Source organism: Mytilus galloprovincialis, chromosome 1, assembly GCF_965363235.1.
Source record: "Mytilus galloprovincialis chromosome 1, xbMytGall1.hap1.1, whole genome shotgun sequence".
Lineage (NCBI taxonomy): Eukaryota > Metazoa > Mollusca > Bivalvia > Mytilida > Mytilidae > Mytilus > Mytilus galloprovincialis.
Genome location: NC_134838.1, coordinates 82,209,274 through 82,226,005, shown reverse-complemented (window position 1 = coordinate 82,226,005; position 16,732 = coordinate 82,209,274). Strand labels below are relative to the sequence as shown.

The 16,732-nt window shown below is 30.8% G+C and overlaps 1 protein-coding gene across 1 annotated transcript in view; it reads left to right on the top strand.

Moving 5' to 3' along the window:
* The first annotated feature begins 7,009 nt into the window (after window positions 1–7,009).
* LOC143041844 (VWFA and cache domain-containing protein 1-like) overlaps window positions 7,010–16,732 on the top strand; it is a 36,498-nt gene continuing 26,775 nt past the window's right edge. The window contains exons 1-8 of the mRNA XM_076213947.1: window positions 7,010–7,624; window positions 11,708–11,838; window positions 12,337–12,502; window positions 13,202–13,328; window positions 13,843–13,913; window positions 14,339–14,554; window positions 15,035–15,215; window positions 15,789–15,950. Of these exons, the coding sequence (XP_076070062.1) occupies window positions 7,112–7,624; window positions 11,708–11,838; window positions 12,337–12,502; window positions 13,202–13,328; window positions 13,843–13,913; window positions 14,339–14,554; window positions 15,035–15,215; window positions 15,789–15,950 (1,567 nt within the window). The 5' untranslated portion in view covers window positions 7,010–7,111. The remainder of the gene's footprint in view (window positions 7,625–11,707; window positions 11,839–12,336; window positions 12,503–13,201; window positions 13,329–13,842; window positions 13,914–14,338; window positions 14,555–15,034; window positions 15,216–15,788; window positions 15,951–16,732) is intronic.

Below are 16,732 nucleotides of genomic sequence, written 5' to 3'. Positions count from 1 at the left end.
ATGTCCTTGCAGGGAAGAACATCAATACAAGTACTTTGTCTTTCCACATAATGAACAGCAATAGAAGTGTAATGTCCTTCCACATAATGAACAGCAATAGAAGTGTCATGTCCTTCCACATAATGAACAGCAATAGAAGTGTAATGTCCTTCCACATATAAATCAGCAATAGAAGTGTATGTCTTTCCACATAATGAACAGCAATAGAAGTGTATGTCTTTCCACATAATGAACAGCAATAGAAGTGTAATGTCCTTCCACATATAAATCAGCAATGCATGCACATTCTTCTTCCAAATGAAGAACAGTAGTACAAAAATGTACAAGTGTTAAGAATTACACATGAGGTGTTCCCGCTACCGTTCTCTATTGTACACGACGTCACCATTGTTGTGACGTTAGCTTTTCAGAGTTCAATACAAGTATCATTGCAAGCAGACGTTCTTATTTACTAAGCCTTAATTTGTGTCCGATACAACGACTTTACGATAACAAGAACAATAAATTTCTAAATGAAGAACAGAATACATGTACAATCATTATGTCTTTCTAAATAAAGAACTGGATATCATGCCTAATGTCCTTTCAAATGAAGAACAGCAATTCAAACACAATGCTTTTCAAAATAAAGAATGGCAATTCAAGCACAATATCCTTCCAAAAGAAGAACAGCAATTCAATCACAATGTCATCCCAAATAAAGAACAGCAACACAAGCAGAATGTCTCTCCAAATGAAGAACAACTTCCATTATACAATTACAATGTTCTTCCACATGAATATCTTTAAAACCAGTGTAATTACTATTCACATAGATATATCCTATAATGTAAAGGTTGCACTTTGTAAATACAGCTGTTTCTCAAACCACGCCTCTTTTGGGGAGATGATATTCATAGATAAATTATTCTGTTTAGGTACTGGTTACCAGATATGATCTCTCTATGTTTCATCTCATAGAGACATTAATTTGGAATGTTACCAGTATAGAAAAAAAAATAGCATTAGCAGCAGCCTTGAATTCTGAGAGAGACCAAAAGTAAAGGTAGGGGTTGAACAGAATTTAAGTACAAGTTTGAAATCTTAGAAGATTGTCACATATAAATGTTGAAAAGATGCTGCACAGCCCTATATTTTGACCATTTTGAAAAAAATGATAGTGAATATGAGCTTTCCATTCTAGGATATATTCATTTTTGAGACTTGACAGTAAAACTGGTACAGTATTAGCAGTTGAAGGAGTTCCATTTGGAAATTGCATTGTCTATATTTAGAGAAGTGCAACCTATCAAGTTTTTTTTCTCACAATTATACAGCAATACAACTTTAATTATAAAACAATAAATACTGTAGATTTATTAATTTTTGTGTTTACCTATGTTTGTGAAATAAGGAAAACTTGCTTTTTATTTGATACTTTAATTGGTGGTAATACCAATATATGCATACAAGCATATAAAGCAATTTAAATTCGTGTTGACAAGTTCCCTCTAAACCATCAAAAATTGTCATCCATTGAATAATGAATCCAAAGTAGCTTTTATACAAGTCCAATGTTACTCAATATAAAAAAACAGCAATGCAGAATCTCATAATTGTTTCATTTTGGAAAGATTGGATTTAAAGTAAACTCCTTTTTAATAATGACATTAAGATCAATTTATAAAACTTCATAATATAATGAATGGTGTCCATATCTCCAGTCATGTTTGAGGAACCAGGCGGGATTGGAAGATGAAACTCCTATTTGATTTTGATTACAACAGGTCAAGGTAACAGCAGGTATTCATAGACTAAGATGTCTGACCAAAAAAAAAAATGGGTTTCTTGGTGTCAACTTTTGAATCTTACAGGTCATAGTTCTATTGATAAATTTGACGTTTTAACCAGATGTCCAACTTTAACCAAACTCGACTGGACCAAGTGGACAGTGCATCATGGGACGAAGAAGACTCGTGTTGAATTTGAGTTGAAAGGGGTAATGTCAAAGCTGCTATTGAAAGACTTATTTTGTTTTATTTTCGGATGTTATTTTTGAACCAAATGTCTAAATATTGCCCAACTTTGTACAATAATGCATCATATGATGAGGAAGACCACTATCGACTTTGGTGTTATATGTGTCGAAGGTCGATATTAAAATAGCTTTTTTGTTTCTTGATGTTATCATTTGAATCGTATATAGATATAGGAAGATGTGGTGTGAGTGCCAATGAGACAACTCTCCATCTATAATGACACATGATAACAATTTAAAAAAGTAAACCATTATAGGTCAATGTACGGCCTTCAACACGGATCCTTGGCTCACACCGAACAACAAGCTATAAAGGGCCCCAAAATTACTAGTGTAAAACCATTCATATGTCGAACTTTTACCAATTTGGTCAATAATGTTGGGACAAACATGTTAAAGGGTAAATCCACAGCAGCTATTTTGAGATATGTTGATAAAGTTTGTTTTTCGTATTCTGGGTTTCTTAATTTGTTAATGCCCATTGTGATGATGATCAACACTTTAATTTAGAATCAATTGGTTCAATGTTAAGATCACATTAGTTACAGTAACTTATAAACTGCATGAAATTTGGCAAACTTTTGGTTTTGTTGTGTTTATTTTAACTTGCATCAAAATATCAGCAAACTTGAATGTTTAATGCCTCATGGGAAGGATAGGTTTTGGGTTACAGCAATATTATTTATAGAATAAAGGATTGCAAGGTGTTTTTATCTCCTCCGAAAATAGGACTGCAGCAATGTTGCACTTTTAAACTTCGGTTTAATCTTCAGTACAAACATGCTTTATTCATTCTTAGTTGATCATCTAAATATGCAGGTAATTGTTGTCGCTGGACGTAGGTATTAGTCAAGTAATTAATCTGAATATTATGTCTATTACTTAAGACCAGTACGAATATGAAGCAATTGGTCCACTTTCACAGGTCCTTTTTTTTTAAAGTCTTTCAATCCGTACTTGTATGTAAGATCAGGTTTTGGCAATATTATGGTTTCTGTTTAAACTGATGACCAAAACTATAAATGCCCGAGTTTAGACGGTTTGCAAATTGTTTGGTATTTATTCAAAAATAATTATGAGAAGAACATTCATCAAAATATATTTATGAGAAGGACATTCTTAACCAAAACAGAAATATACTTTCATGCCTTTCATATGCATTTTTTTTTTTTGCATTTTGCATTTTGGTTATAAATGGTTATAAATGTCCTTCAAAACCACAAGCACTTGTCTCAGAGCCCCCCTAATATACCTTAATATAACATTAAAGTATATATAAAAGAAAAAATTCTGAGACAAGTGCCTGTGTTCAAAACATTTTTTTAAAAGAAATTTGCTATTTTATGTTAATAGCCATCAACCACAATATGTATAGTTATAGATTATCGTGAATCATCTCAACGAGATTGATTTTCTCGGTTGAGCCGGAACGGCGAAAGTGAGAAAAAGCAATCGAATTGAGAAGACCAACGATAATCTGTTTATCGCTATTTACATATTGACAACAACACGTGCCCTCTTATATTCCTTATATATAGATTCCAGCGATAATTTTTTCATATCAATCGACTCCGCTGAGAAGGAAAATTAACAGTCAGCAAAATCAAAGGAAAATTTCGTAATATAGCGATAATCACGATTTCCATTTCATTTTACAGTAATATGAAATCATGTCTAAACATATATTTGAGTATAAAACGACTATGGTTTTGATCCCGCCATTGAAACAAATTCAATCGAAATTTGTCTGTAAGTGTAAAACTAAGTTTTTCCGTTCGGTGGAGTTGACCTTAGACTGTTGTTTCTACACTTTTTATCTTGTGGGAGAGACACGGGATGCCAATTTTCCAATTCCCTTTTTTAAAATTTTTTTCTCATCTTTCCATATTCCCCGAGATTCCACTTTTTACTCCCTATATCCCACATCCCCTCTTTTGTAGTTTACCCACTGCAAGCCACATAACAAGAGCGTGTCATTCTCCCCCATATTATTTAGTCTCCTAATTGTTTAATGTAATTAGCCTCCCAAACTTTTTGTAACTAGCACCCTTGATTATTTTTTTTTTCTGGAACCCAGCTTATATTGATATTAATTCTGGTCAATGTTAGAATGTGCATGTGACTGAACCTTCTCTGATTTCTATTTTGAATTATATCGTTTGCCATAATGCCCATTAGGTGCCACATAAATGAAAATTAATAGATTTTATTACACTTGAGGATATAAGTATAGTTGAAGTGCAAGGGATAAATATAGAAACTTGTATTTGGAATATACGCAATTCCTTAATTCATTCCGATAATAGATTCTACTAGAACTAGAGGTATTATACAAAAAACAATTATTTTCCATCAAATTTTGAAATTTATTGGAAAGTGTAGAGTCGTTTCGTGCTTCCGTTGAAGTGTTTCATACCACCATATTTGTTTATGTGAGAAATTGTTTACCCTGTATACAAATAAATAAACCGAATAAATGATACGCTTAAAATTTATAGATTTTCAATGAATAATACTTGATAAATTAATCACAAATTTAAGTGGTTGGGATTGGGAAATTTTCAACTGAATTGAAAGTCGACAGGAGATAAAATATGCCCCCTTGGATTCATAATTTATGACTTGGTTTTAGGATTATTAAAGTAAATGTTATTTTTAGAAAGAAGATAAAGAATTTAGAATTTGATTGCACATTATTTAGATGACATTGAAATAAAGGCAGCAGCAAACAGCAAAAATTGTATTTAGCCAAGAACAGATATCGTCAATATATAAACAATTGCAAAAAAAAAGTTTAGATAGAGATATCAGTTGTAATGAAAACCCGTAAACACAGATACTCTTATTTAGTTATTATAAATCAAATTGAAAAGAATATCTTTATCAATATAAGCTTTTAAAACTATAGTCACAAAGACTGTTATAAGATATGCAGACGGAACACTGTATGGAATTTTAACAAAAACTCATTTGATATTTTTTTTAAACATTTGTTTGTGGTTTTCCCCCTTCTTTTTTGGTAAATTCATGCAATGTCGATTATATTAATTTTAACTATTTTGATAAAGATAACCCCTACATGATTATTTCACCAATTTTACTTCAAACTGATGTTTCAACCAAATAAAGTACATATCTCCAAGAATAGCGTTGAACAGAGTTTAAATGTTGTGATAGCTGGTACTGTTTCTCAGATCTTTCAAACATTAGGTCAATTATATATATTTGGCGTTTGTAATGCTTATAAAGTGAAATGTCTTTGGCAGTATAACAAGTTTGGACACTTGTTCCTGGTATTTATATTGCCATAGACTATCGACTAAAGTGTTCTTTTCCCGACATAAGATGCCTTACCGATGGTTAGATATTCAAATAAATCGATTTAAATTGGCATAATTGACAATAAGACACTTATTCATCAAGACAATAGGACGCAAACAACTAAAGGTCTGAAAATTTAGCTAAACCAAAATAATATAGCAAGCTAAAAAAAAACTAAAAAAAACCTAAACCCTTGCAAAACGGTACCTGCAAAACAGACAATTTAAGCCAATATCATTAGACAAAATCAGATTTGCGGCTTGGGACCAGTCCTTTTTCACATATGGCGAGTATTATAGTTATATTAAGGCAAAGATAACAAAAGAAATAGAAGAATTATCGGAAACACATATACAAACACTGATAAGTAAAATTACAAAGACTGGTTCAAATCACAGTCACAAAACAAATCCTGTTACATTCAGGACAGAGGCACATTAGATATGTTTCGAGGTACATTAGATATGTTTCTGAGAAAAGTCCCTGAATGTCGAATGAGTTTTTAAGTCATATGAAATCTAAAATTAAAAAAAATGATGCATATGTTTTTTTTATAACAAAATGGATAGTTTTCAATATTAAACTTATGTACATATACTTTTTTTCTGAAGAAAATTCTTTAATTTGTCCACATTTAGAAAAAGTTTACTTTTTAATTGCTTGCTTCCAGGAAGCAATTCACCGACATATTTTCCGTATGCAAAGTGACCTTAGAGTGAACCTGTTCGTAAAAATCTGGCTCTGTCACTGAAATAAACTATTATCTGATTGTTCATGTTAAACACGTGCTCAATATCCATGCTTTTTTGTTTATTGTTTACTATAAGGTGACAATCGGTAAACTTCGGAGTCAAAACACGGCATTTAATAAGCTGCAAATATTTGTTAAATCCTAACAGACAGAGAGAGAAAAAAAGATTGACTATTATACGATATATTTGCGTAAAAAATGATTAAATCGTGCAGAGAAGACTAAGTTTATGATATATACGTGCATTGGTTCAAGAATTGGATAAACATTATTGTTCACCAGTCACTTGTTTCATATGACTTTAAAAAAGTTTTTATATATATCTAATAGAAGCAGATACATATAATACAATATGTATTATATGTCTCTGATAAAAGCAACAATTGTTTTCGATAATTTGACAATGCCAGGCTAGAAGCTCATGGTTGTTCGGCTAACCATTTTATGGTATGCTAGAACATACATGTAGCTTTCTACAAGTGGTATTGCTCCATTGTCATCGTAAGAGCTCTTGTTGTTATATTTCACTCTCGCCTGCATGTTTGAGAAAAGTCCGCCAAAATCTGTATCATTCCCATGTCCTGGTATCGAAATTTTTAAGTGCAGGAAGAGCAAACTGATTCACAATCTTAAGTCAAAAAATGATCCTGCAACTGTGATGATTGTTCAGTGCCGCGTATCTATACAGCGCGTGTGATTGTCTCCGTGTTACCTTACGCGAATATAAAGAACAGATAATCAGTGTAATAGAATATGATCATAATAGAAACCGTGACTTGTGAATACCTATGCCTCGACTATACACGACAATTGTATTATTTTGACTTGTTACATATTTGATAAATAGTTAAATGATAACTTTTAAAGAAATTCTTTAATCAGTATTTATTTTAAATTGAGGTTTTGCCAGGAGACTAATGATTAGAATAACTATGTGTACATATAGTAAAGTAAAGAGAAGGAATAGAAGTTTGGGATTATCTTTATTAATGAATATGACATAATCTTATAACAGCTAAAATATGGCGAAATACTATCAAATTATAATTCATTGTATTTTGTATCTAGTTTTAATTATTGAGACTGATTTATCACTTGGAGTAAAATTAGATCCAGACGTTGTGAAAAATACTTGGATTCCCAATTTTTCAAAGACTCTGATGACATTCTCCAATGATGTTCTATCACCACAAACGATACAACGGGATATTTCAAATCATAGACGGACCAAGGTTAGCAAAACTCTCGCGAAAGACATACAAAATGAAGTCTTTCAGGATATGTGTCAAAAAATTGGAGAAAGATTTTTCCAAGTGAAAACAGCTGTATTTAAAATCAAAACTTCAGCTGAGACAAAAACAAAACTAAATCAAGGAATTAAAATTGCAAGGTGTTGTAAAAGCGGGCCTGTTCCTGGGATGTTATACGAAGGACGGCTCCGACAAGACGTTAACCAAAATTTATTATGTATTGGTTCCAGAAATTCAACTTCAATATCAAAAATTGATAGTGAAAAGTTATTTCCAGTATTCAAGGTTAGTTTAAATTGATGTAATTTGTCAAATCTTAGTGTAATTTGTCAAGTAGAATGAAAATGTTATGTAATGCGTTAATTTTGTTTCAAATAAGTAAGCTGTTGATTGACAACAAATATAGTTGTCAGCAATACGCAGTACTATTCCATGTATACAAACTACTCTACTCATTTGTTGAGTGTCTTATGTACATGTGATACCATCTAAACAGTAATATAGAACACGAACAAAATTTCACAGTTTTCTGTTTACTTTTTCTTATTGGTTGCAATCTGTCATTAAATTACGTTCTGTTTCCATCTCCCCTTCCCCTGGTTTTCCCTATATCACAAAACCAAGAAAACAGCTTGAGTCCCATTAATGAATAGTACAGCAGTCAACAAAAACACCAATTCCTAATACAGCAGTCAACATTAGTTTAAATGAATAGTTCAACAGTCAACATACATATTGATGTTTCGTAGAGCACTTAAAACATCTTTGACTTGTACAAATATAACATTAACACCAATAATAGTCAATGTTTAGTGCAAAAGTCAAACATACACACAATTTTCTAGAAAAAAAAGAACAGCAGGAACATAAATGTTTAGTACAACATTAACATTAATATTTTAAGTTAGTTCAACAGTCAACACACACAGAAATATCTAATAGAACAGTAAGCAAAAACATCTATGTTCAAACCAAACACTTTTGCCTAGAACAAGAGTCAGCATAGACATTGCAGTTTATTTTAACAGCCAACAGAAACGTCGATGTTCAAAACAAATGTCAACAGTAACACTAAGGTCTAGACGAGGATTAATTAGTTCATCAGGATGTTTAGTTCAACAGCCAACATTAAAAATGATGCATAATACAACAGTCAACATAAACATTGATATTTAGTATTTAGTACAGCAGTCAGCATTAACATTAATATTAAGTACAGCAGACTTCAACAGTCAAAAAAAAAATGTCAATAACAACAGTCAAGACAAATATCAATGTATAATATAAAAGTAAACATTAACGTTAATATCTAGCATAGACATTGATGTTTATTTTAACAGCCAACAGAAACATTAATGAATAGTACAACAGTCAACTTAAACATTAATGTTAAGTACAACAGGCCATATAAACATGAATGTGAAAATTAAGATAAGTGGTATAATTGCCAATGAGTCAAATCTGTCCACCATAGTCAACATTTTGTGTATAAAGGCAAATATATATTCCCGTACGAAATTCAACAATAAACAGACCCCATACTATATAGTCAGCAATAATAGGCCCGGCATGCCAAAATTGAAACATTTGCAAAGATCACAGAAACTAAGAAAGAATGGGAGGAAATCTTATCATGTTTGAACCGAATTGAAAATCGTCCATCCCAGAATATCTATCAAATAATACATGAGGGTATGTAATGGGCTTACAGGATAAAGTAAAATGAACAAAAAGAACAGAATAAAGGGCCAAACAAATTAAAAGAAATAATGGGGTTCTCAAATATAAAGAATAGAGAATATTAGGTTTCGAAATTATAAAGAATAGAGAATAATGGGGTTCTAAATCATAAAGAATAGAGACAAAATTAATGGCGTTCTAAATTATAAAGAATAGAGAAAAATGAGGTCGTAGAAAATAATGAAAAATGGTATAAGAAAATAAAGAATAGAGAAACGAAGGATCCCTCTTTTTCAATCCAGACACTTATATATACATGATGGACGGTAAAGATAGTAAAGGAATTTCCTCATGACAATGGAATTTTGTTTCATTTGAAACACAGGTTTTATATCAATTCTTGTTTAATCAAGTATCGACTTAGTCAGCAGAATTAGTGTTAACAAAAGCTTGGCAATTCCCATGGTCAAAACTTTACGTAGGAAAAACATTTTAAAATCACGATGATCAATTAATACATAAGATGTTGGACTTAAAGGCGACACATACACTTATCTTGATTCTTTCTGGTTGTATATCATGCTTAAAGCGTTGAAAGTCGAAGTTTTTATAGTATGTGTATTAACAGGGATCTATTTGCGATAACGGCTATTGTTCAGGGGCTTCTAAGGTTAAACTTCACATCACAGTAACATATTTAGGAGAAGACTGGTGTACAATGTTGATTTTTACATCAATAAACACTAACACAAATTTTTTTAGCATGACTATATGATTCAGCTGACTACTTTACAAAATGTTTCTTGTGTTAACGAAAGGCATATCTTCTTTCAACGCTATTTTTAAACGCTTTATAATTTTACTGTAATTCTGCGGTGAACAAATTCTTTTTTCGCCATTCAGTTATTTTAATGAAGTAAGAAACAAAATTTCAATTGAAAGATATTTCATGATGTTGATCGTATACATGTATCCGATATCCACGTTTTTATAGGAAATTGCGGTTATTGCAACATATGCCGACATTACAAATATTTGAAACATTGAACACTTGTAATCATTTCAAAACTTTTATTACCATCCAGTATTGCCCATCACTGTAATCCAGTTTTAGACAAACTGCTATACAGATAATTTCTAAACAATATTGATATATACACTAGCTACTGTTATACATTGAGAATAATATTCAAATTTTAAAATATTCTTAAAGTATATGCATACTGAACCCCGTATGTTTTTTTTTTTTAGTTAAGTGTTTACATTTTGTGCTAGGTTTATAAATATAGAACTGCTGACTGACAAACATGCATCTGCAGCATGTAATAAATGATGTATATGGTTCTCCGCTTGCTGATATAAATGACTGTGAATGTGATAATCACAAACGTATAAATACTGAGGAAATTTCGAGATTTTAAAAGTTGAAATTATGAGATTTTAAAGTTGAAATTTCGACTTTTCTTAAACTACAAATTTCGAGTTTTCTCAAACTCTGAATTTCAACATTTAGTCGAAATTTGAAGATTTTAGGAAGTAAAAATTTTGAGATTTGATCTTTTTTTTAGTCTAAAGTCGAAATTTCGACTATTTATAAAAACGAAATTTCGAGTGTTTAAAAGTAAAAAGTTAGATTTTTTTAAAAGTCGAAATTTGAAGATTTTAGAAAATTAAAATTTTAAGATTTAAAAAAATTAAAATTTTTAGTTTAAGTAAAAATTTCGAGATTTGAAAAAGTTAGAATTTCGAGTTGAAGACGAAATTTTAAGATTTGAAATATTAAATTTTCAACTTTGAAAACAAAGTTCACTGCCAATTTTATTTTACTATGTCCTCAATACGCTTCCGTATTAATCAGAAACACTTGTTTAACAATATTGTATTTGTTTCGCAAGAAGGGTATTTTATCAAAATTTAGCCGATATTTTAATAGAATTCATGTATAATAACATATGTGTAAAACGAGGGTAAACTTTTGAAAACATTATCAATGTCACATTTCTTGGCATTAAATCAGTTTATAAATGCTTCTTAATGGCTAAAAACACCCTAGTTTTGATCTATTAGGTAATACATGACTGTTATTAATTTAAGTTCTACTTGTTTTCATTAAAGTTTTACGACCTTGTCTCTGTAAGAGAAATAAATAACATGGGAAGTGACCCTTTTTTAGATAAATATTCAAAATGCCTGCACATTTTGTGAAGTTTATTTGATAATGCTTTGAATGATTTATATTAAAATGTATTTAGATTTGCAGTATTTTCATTTACAATACCTACGTCCGGTTCAAATTAAATAAAAACAATGATTGCCAATGACACAACTTATCATAAAGACTAATTACAATAATGTGAACGATAACAGGGACCGTAAGGCCTTCAACAATGACCAAAACCCACATAGCAAACACTATAGATGATGAACTGTCACTAAATAGATTGATGTTATAGTTTATGCATGCATGTTGACAAGAGGTTATTTCTTCTATTATCACCCTAGGGAGTCGAATTCATCGAATGTCAAAGGAAACCTTAGAATTGTCAACATCTTGTAATTTTATTTAAACCAAACAAACACATTCTTTAATAAACCTTTTATATTAACTACAGAACAAAATAATGTGCATCATGGCAAGGAATAGCGGCTGGTCGAAATCTCTGAAAATTTTGTTTTACTGATTTTTAGGATAATTACCAAACAGTACCCAGTGTACTATGGCAGTACTATGCTGATATAGATGGAGATTTTGTTGAATATCCTGACAGTAACAGTCATCAATGTGACAAGAATGGAAATATTATCAGTCCATTAACAGAGTAAGTATAATCGCAGTATTTTTGTTCCAAATGTCTGTTGGTCGACTCAAGTTAAAACGGTTTTAATAGTGATTTGAACCAGGAGTACCATTTGGAAGGTCTGTTTTGATTATGATTAATACAAATCAAAATTTGTTCTTATTAGGTAATCAAAAACATAATAAAAGTGTCAATTTTGAAAACTGTTTTTTGATATTTTTATTACTTTTATTTAAAAGCAATCATTGGTTATATTATCCGAAAAATAATACGTTAGAAACCAGCCATTTTGTAAAATGTTTTAAAACTTAAAGCAGTGCAATTGCGGAAATGAATGTAAGAACACTGTGTCGTTCTTGGTATATACTTATAACTAAGACAAACTTTGCTATTTATTAATTGTGATACAATCATGGGGAAATCTAGAAGTATTACACATCGCTTAAATACTTTGGTTAAAAATAAAACCAAGAAAGACAAGAATGAAATGTTGAATCAAACTACTGATGTTTATTTCAGAGACTGGTTTGCTGTAAAACATCTTAAAACAGAGAAAAACCTTGTTGTTGTATACGATGTAGGATCAAACACAGAAAGAACTGTCGATAGTCAGGGGAGAAAATTTAGTGAAATTGTTATAGAAGCTGTCCAAGAAACTTTACATACGCTAACACCTAATGATAAGGTACGTAAGATAAGAAAAATCACACAAAATATATTTTAAAACGTACTGTTTTTAATATATTAATATGCAAATACTAGTATTTTGAAACTATATAAGATTATTAGAATGCATTCATTCACGTTTAAGTTCATTCATTCGTCCATTTTATGTTATGTTTACGAAATGCAATGACTTAAAAGATGAAACCAAATTGTTGACTGGAGTGTACTTAAATTATGTTATGGTATCACATTATTAGCCTTTCAATGTATATAACTTCAGTCGACCTTACAGCATATATATACACAATTGTTACGAAAACATTGGGGTTGAGTTTTTTTGATTGCTAGATGGTACATGGCACAAAAATTACCTTTATTCAACAATTAATAACTGTCCATACAGCTGATGATCAACTGATTTATTGGCTAAAAGACGAATTATTTGAATTTGTCATATGCTTTCAATTTCTATTTAAAACAAATAACCCAGGTCGTATGAAAGCATTACAAGATATTAGAATTATGAGGTCCGCCAACCAAAGTAATCAACACTATTGTTGTCTCATTGTGTTCGTGTTCCTTGTTCGTGCAAACTGTTATGCTCTTTATCTATATATAAATAACGTTAATTTTTATATAGTTATTGCTAAAATGTTTTTGACATTAACACTTTCAGTTTATCAGGCTTTTTTTTCTCAATTGCCAAACCATTTTGCAGGTTAACATTATTGCTTTCAATGAAACAGCTCAGATGACAAAAGTTTGTAATAGTAAGTTATTCATCGCTAATCAAAGAAATAAAGATATCCTATCTGAATTTGTAACAACTATGGGAAAATCTGGAGGTAAATATTGATATGTATATAAATCTTTCTCAGAAAATGCACAATTTGTTTGTCTGATATTATAAAGACCGACTGAGACAATACTCCTTTAGAATTTAAAGTATTTTTTTCTCATTTCAATATTCATGTTTTACTGTTGATATTAACCGCAATACATCAAACGTAAAAGAACAAAAATTCCGAGCTCCAAGGGAAATTCAAAACGGAAAGTCTTTTACAAAATGCCAAAATCATAAGCCCAAACACATCTAACGAATGGAAATTGAAATAACTTTCATATTCCTAACTTGGTACATGCATTTCCTTATGTAAACAATGTGGATTTAACCTGGTTTTTATAGCTAGCTAAACCTCTCGCTTGCGTGTTTTTTGGAATTTACAATATTTTACGTTTGCGTAATGATTTTTTTTGGGCGCATATGTAATGAAACTTGTAATTCATCTGTTTTTATAATACCGGCAATGTTTATCTTTTATATCATTTTTATAAATTTAAGTTGTCATTTTTATTCAGGACTCTCAGATTACAGCGTTGGATTGGAAGCTGCATACAAATTATTAGAAAGAGAGAACTTGGACAAACAGGTAGTTAATGTAATGAGAATTGTTTTGGTCAATAAGCATATGTGATTTTTTACTACATTTTCAATGTTCGTAAATAATTTTAAAATGCCTTTGACTTTTCTTCCACGATTTTTTGTTGTGACCTTGTCTCTGTCTTTTGTAAATATATTGTAAGGGTTTTTCTTTCAAAACCAGTTCTGACAAAACAAAAATCGGCCAAAATTTCGACCAAAGTAGACAAAACCAATCGGTAGCTTATTCGAATCTTAGTTCAGTGACATTGTTTCAACGTAAATACGAACAATATTTCCTGAATTAATATAAAGAGAATGATAATAAACAGAAATGACATGCATGGTTAGAGCTAATGTTAACAGTCGTTAACCCACCGCCTTATTTTAGTATTAATCTAGGTTATGCAATTTTAACATTTTTGTCAATTTCAGAATAATCCCACATCTGTATCAGACATAGTTATATTAATTACCGATGGTAAAACACCAACGGTTAACACAACAAAACTGTTTACAATGATAGAAAATCACCAGAAAGCTGTTGGTAGGAGCATTTCACATGTTGTGTTTTCACTTGAGCCCAGTACTGAACAAGTAAAACATATTCTCACGAACATTGCAGAACAGCATGTACCAAACTGGCCTGTAGTAAGTTTTTTTTTGTATTTTTATCAAGAAAGTGAGTTGATGAGCAAAATGCAGTTTTGAAATTCAGCGTAGATAATGATTTACGTCACAAATTTATATCAAAAGTATTGCTTTCATGTTTAGGTACTTTCTGGTCATATAGATCTTCAACTGATTTAGTTCTTATACATCATTGACTTTCAAATATTTGATTGTGATCCTTTCTGATGACGTTTAATCTAGAGAAATACTTCTGACGCACGAAATTTACAAAGTGTTGTACTTTTTTATTTGATTATTTTTTTTCGTAAATGTTCTATATTATTTCTTATATCCATACCTCATTTTCAGTGGTTTTAAAATTACAAAAGCAAGTAGATATGGAAATAACCATAATTCATGGTAACGTGCTACCGGATATTTGAAAAAATGTTAGCTAATGTTGACTTTGAAATGCTGTAGATTAGTATTCAATAAAATACAATATTTTTTAACTTGCAGGGCTTGAATATATCAATAAGACCAACAGGAGTCATTAATCAAAATGGAATAGTTCATTTCTTTCCTGATTTAAAAGGTTTTCCTACAGGTGTTGCAAGAGAGTTCACATCGAGTTTACCAGTCACTACAAACACTGACAAAGATTATTCAGTCATAGCTCCTGTTATTGAAGACAACTTAGGTATAAACGTAAACACCATATCAAGTCCAAAATTAATGTAAAACGAACGTTTTAATGCAAAATTATTGTAGTTCATTATAAAATAATGTATAAAGGAAATAGCAAAAACACCGAACTCCGAGGAAAATTCAAAACGGAAAGTCCTGAAACAAATGGCAAAATTAAAAGCTCGTACACAACACACGAATTGTTTACCATAGTTACTTATTTACAGATCGATAACCCAAGTGAATGCATTTGATTTGGTTTGCAGAATCAAACACGATTAATCATGAAAAATTGAGGCATATTGGGTTCTTTTACATAACGGACGTAAAACAACATTGCCTCTTCTGTTTAGACGCATTTGTATTCAATGCTTTTTGTGAATTGTCCATTTGACGTCTTCAACTTTTAATCTATATTTTACATTATGAGGGTTACTTCAAAGACACATTTCAAATTTTGAAATTGAACTATTAGATGATATTTATATAAAGCATTATGATTGATCTACAACATTAGTATTAAATTGGTATGAGTTATTTCTATGTTTGTACTGAATTACTGATGCGAATGCAACTTCTTTTTTAGGTCTGAAAATGACAATAAGTGTACCTGTGATTGATAAATCATCAAATAATTCAGTAACTGGAACTGCTGCCATAGATGTTTCCATGGAAACAATGTTTACAGAAATAGAAGATTTTGTGTTTGGTGTTCACAGCTATGCATTTTTATTGGAGAAAAGACATGGTCAGATTTATTTGTGCCATCAATTCATATATTTTTACCCCCCCCCCAAAAAAAAAAGCCAACCACGACATGATTATAGATCTATAAAAAAACATTTTTTGTAGATCCAACAAGATTAATTTTTTCATAAGGATAAAGATGAAAAAATAAATAAATAAATAAAGATACCAAATTAGAATAGATAGATAAAAACAATACATTCTGTTCTAGGGAATCTAATATAAAATAGTTTAAAGACTTTGATAAGGTGATGAGATAAGGTCAGTTTCTCAAAGACCAATTTCACACCAAACCAACCATTAAAAGTTCTTTAATCTTCCCAATTCGATAGATTCATATGTGTACACTTGATTTTTAACATTTTGCCATTTTCTGACTAGCTTGTTTCGGCTTTCTAACTTTTGTATCTGGGCATCACTAGTAAATCTTGTGTGTATAAAATGCACTTCGGGTGTATTAAAATTTTCAACTTGTTGCCTTTTGTTGGCTGTTGTTCGTGTGTTTCTTTGTCAATTGTATTCTCCAATTTATTTATATTGTAGTCCTGTAGTGTTGAGTTGTCATCTTAATGTTATATTTCACATGGCTATAAAAGGGGAGGTTTGGCATGCCACAAAACCAGGTTCAACCCGCCATTTTTTTCTTTAAAAATGTCCTGTACCAAGTCAGGAATATGGCCATTGTTATATTATAGTTCGTTTCTGTATGTGTTACATTTTAACGTTGCGTCGTTTGTTTTCTCTTATTTTTGAGTGTAAATTCACATTGCGATACGACGTGTC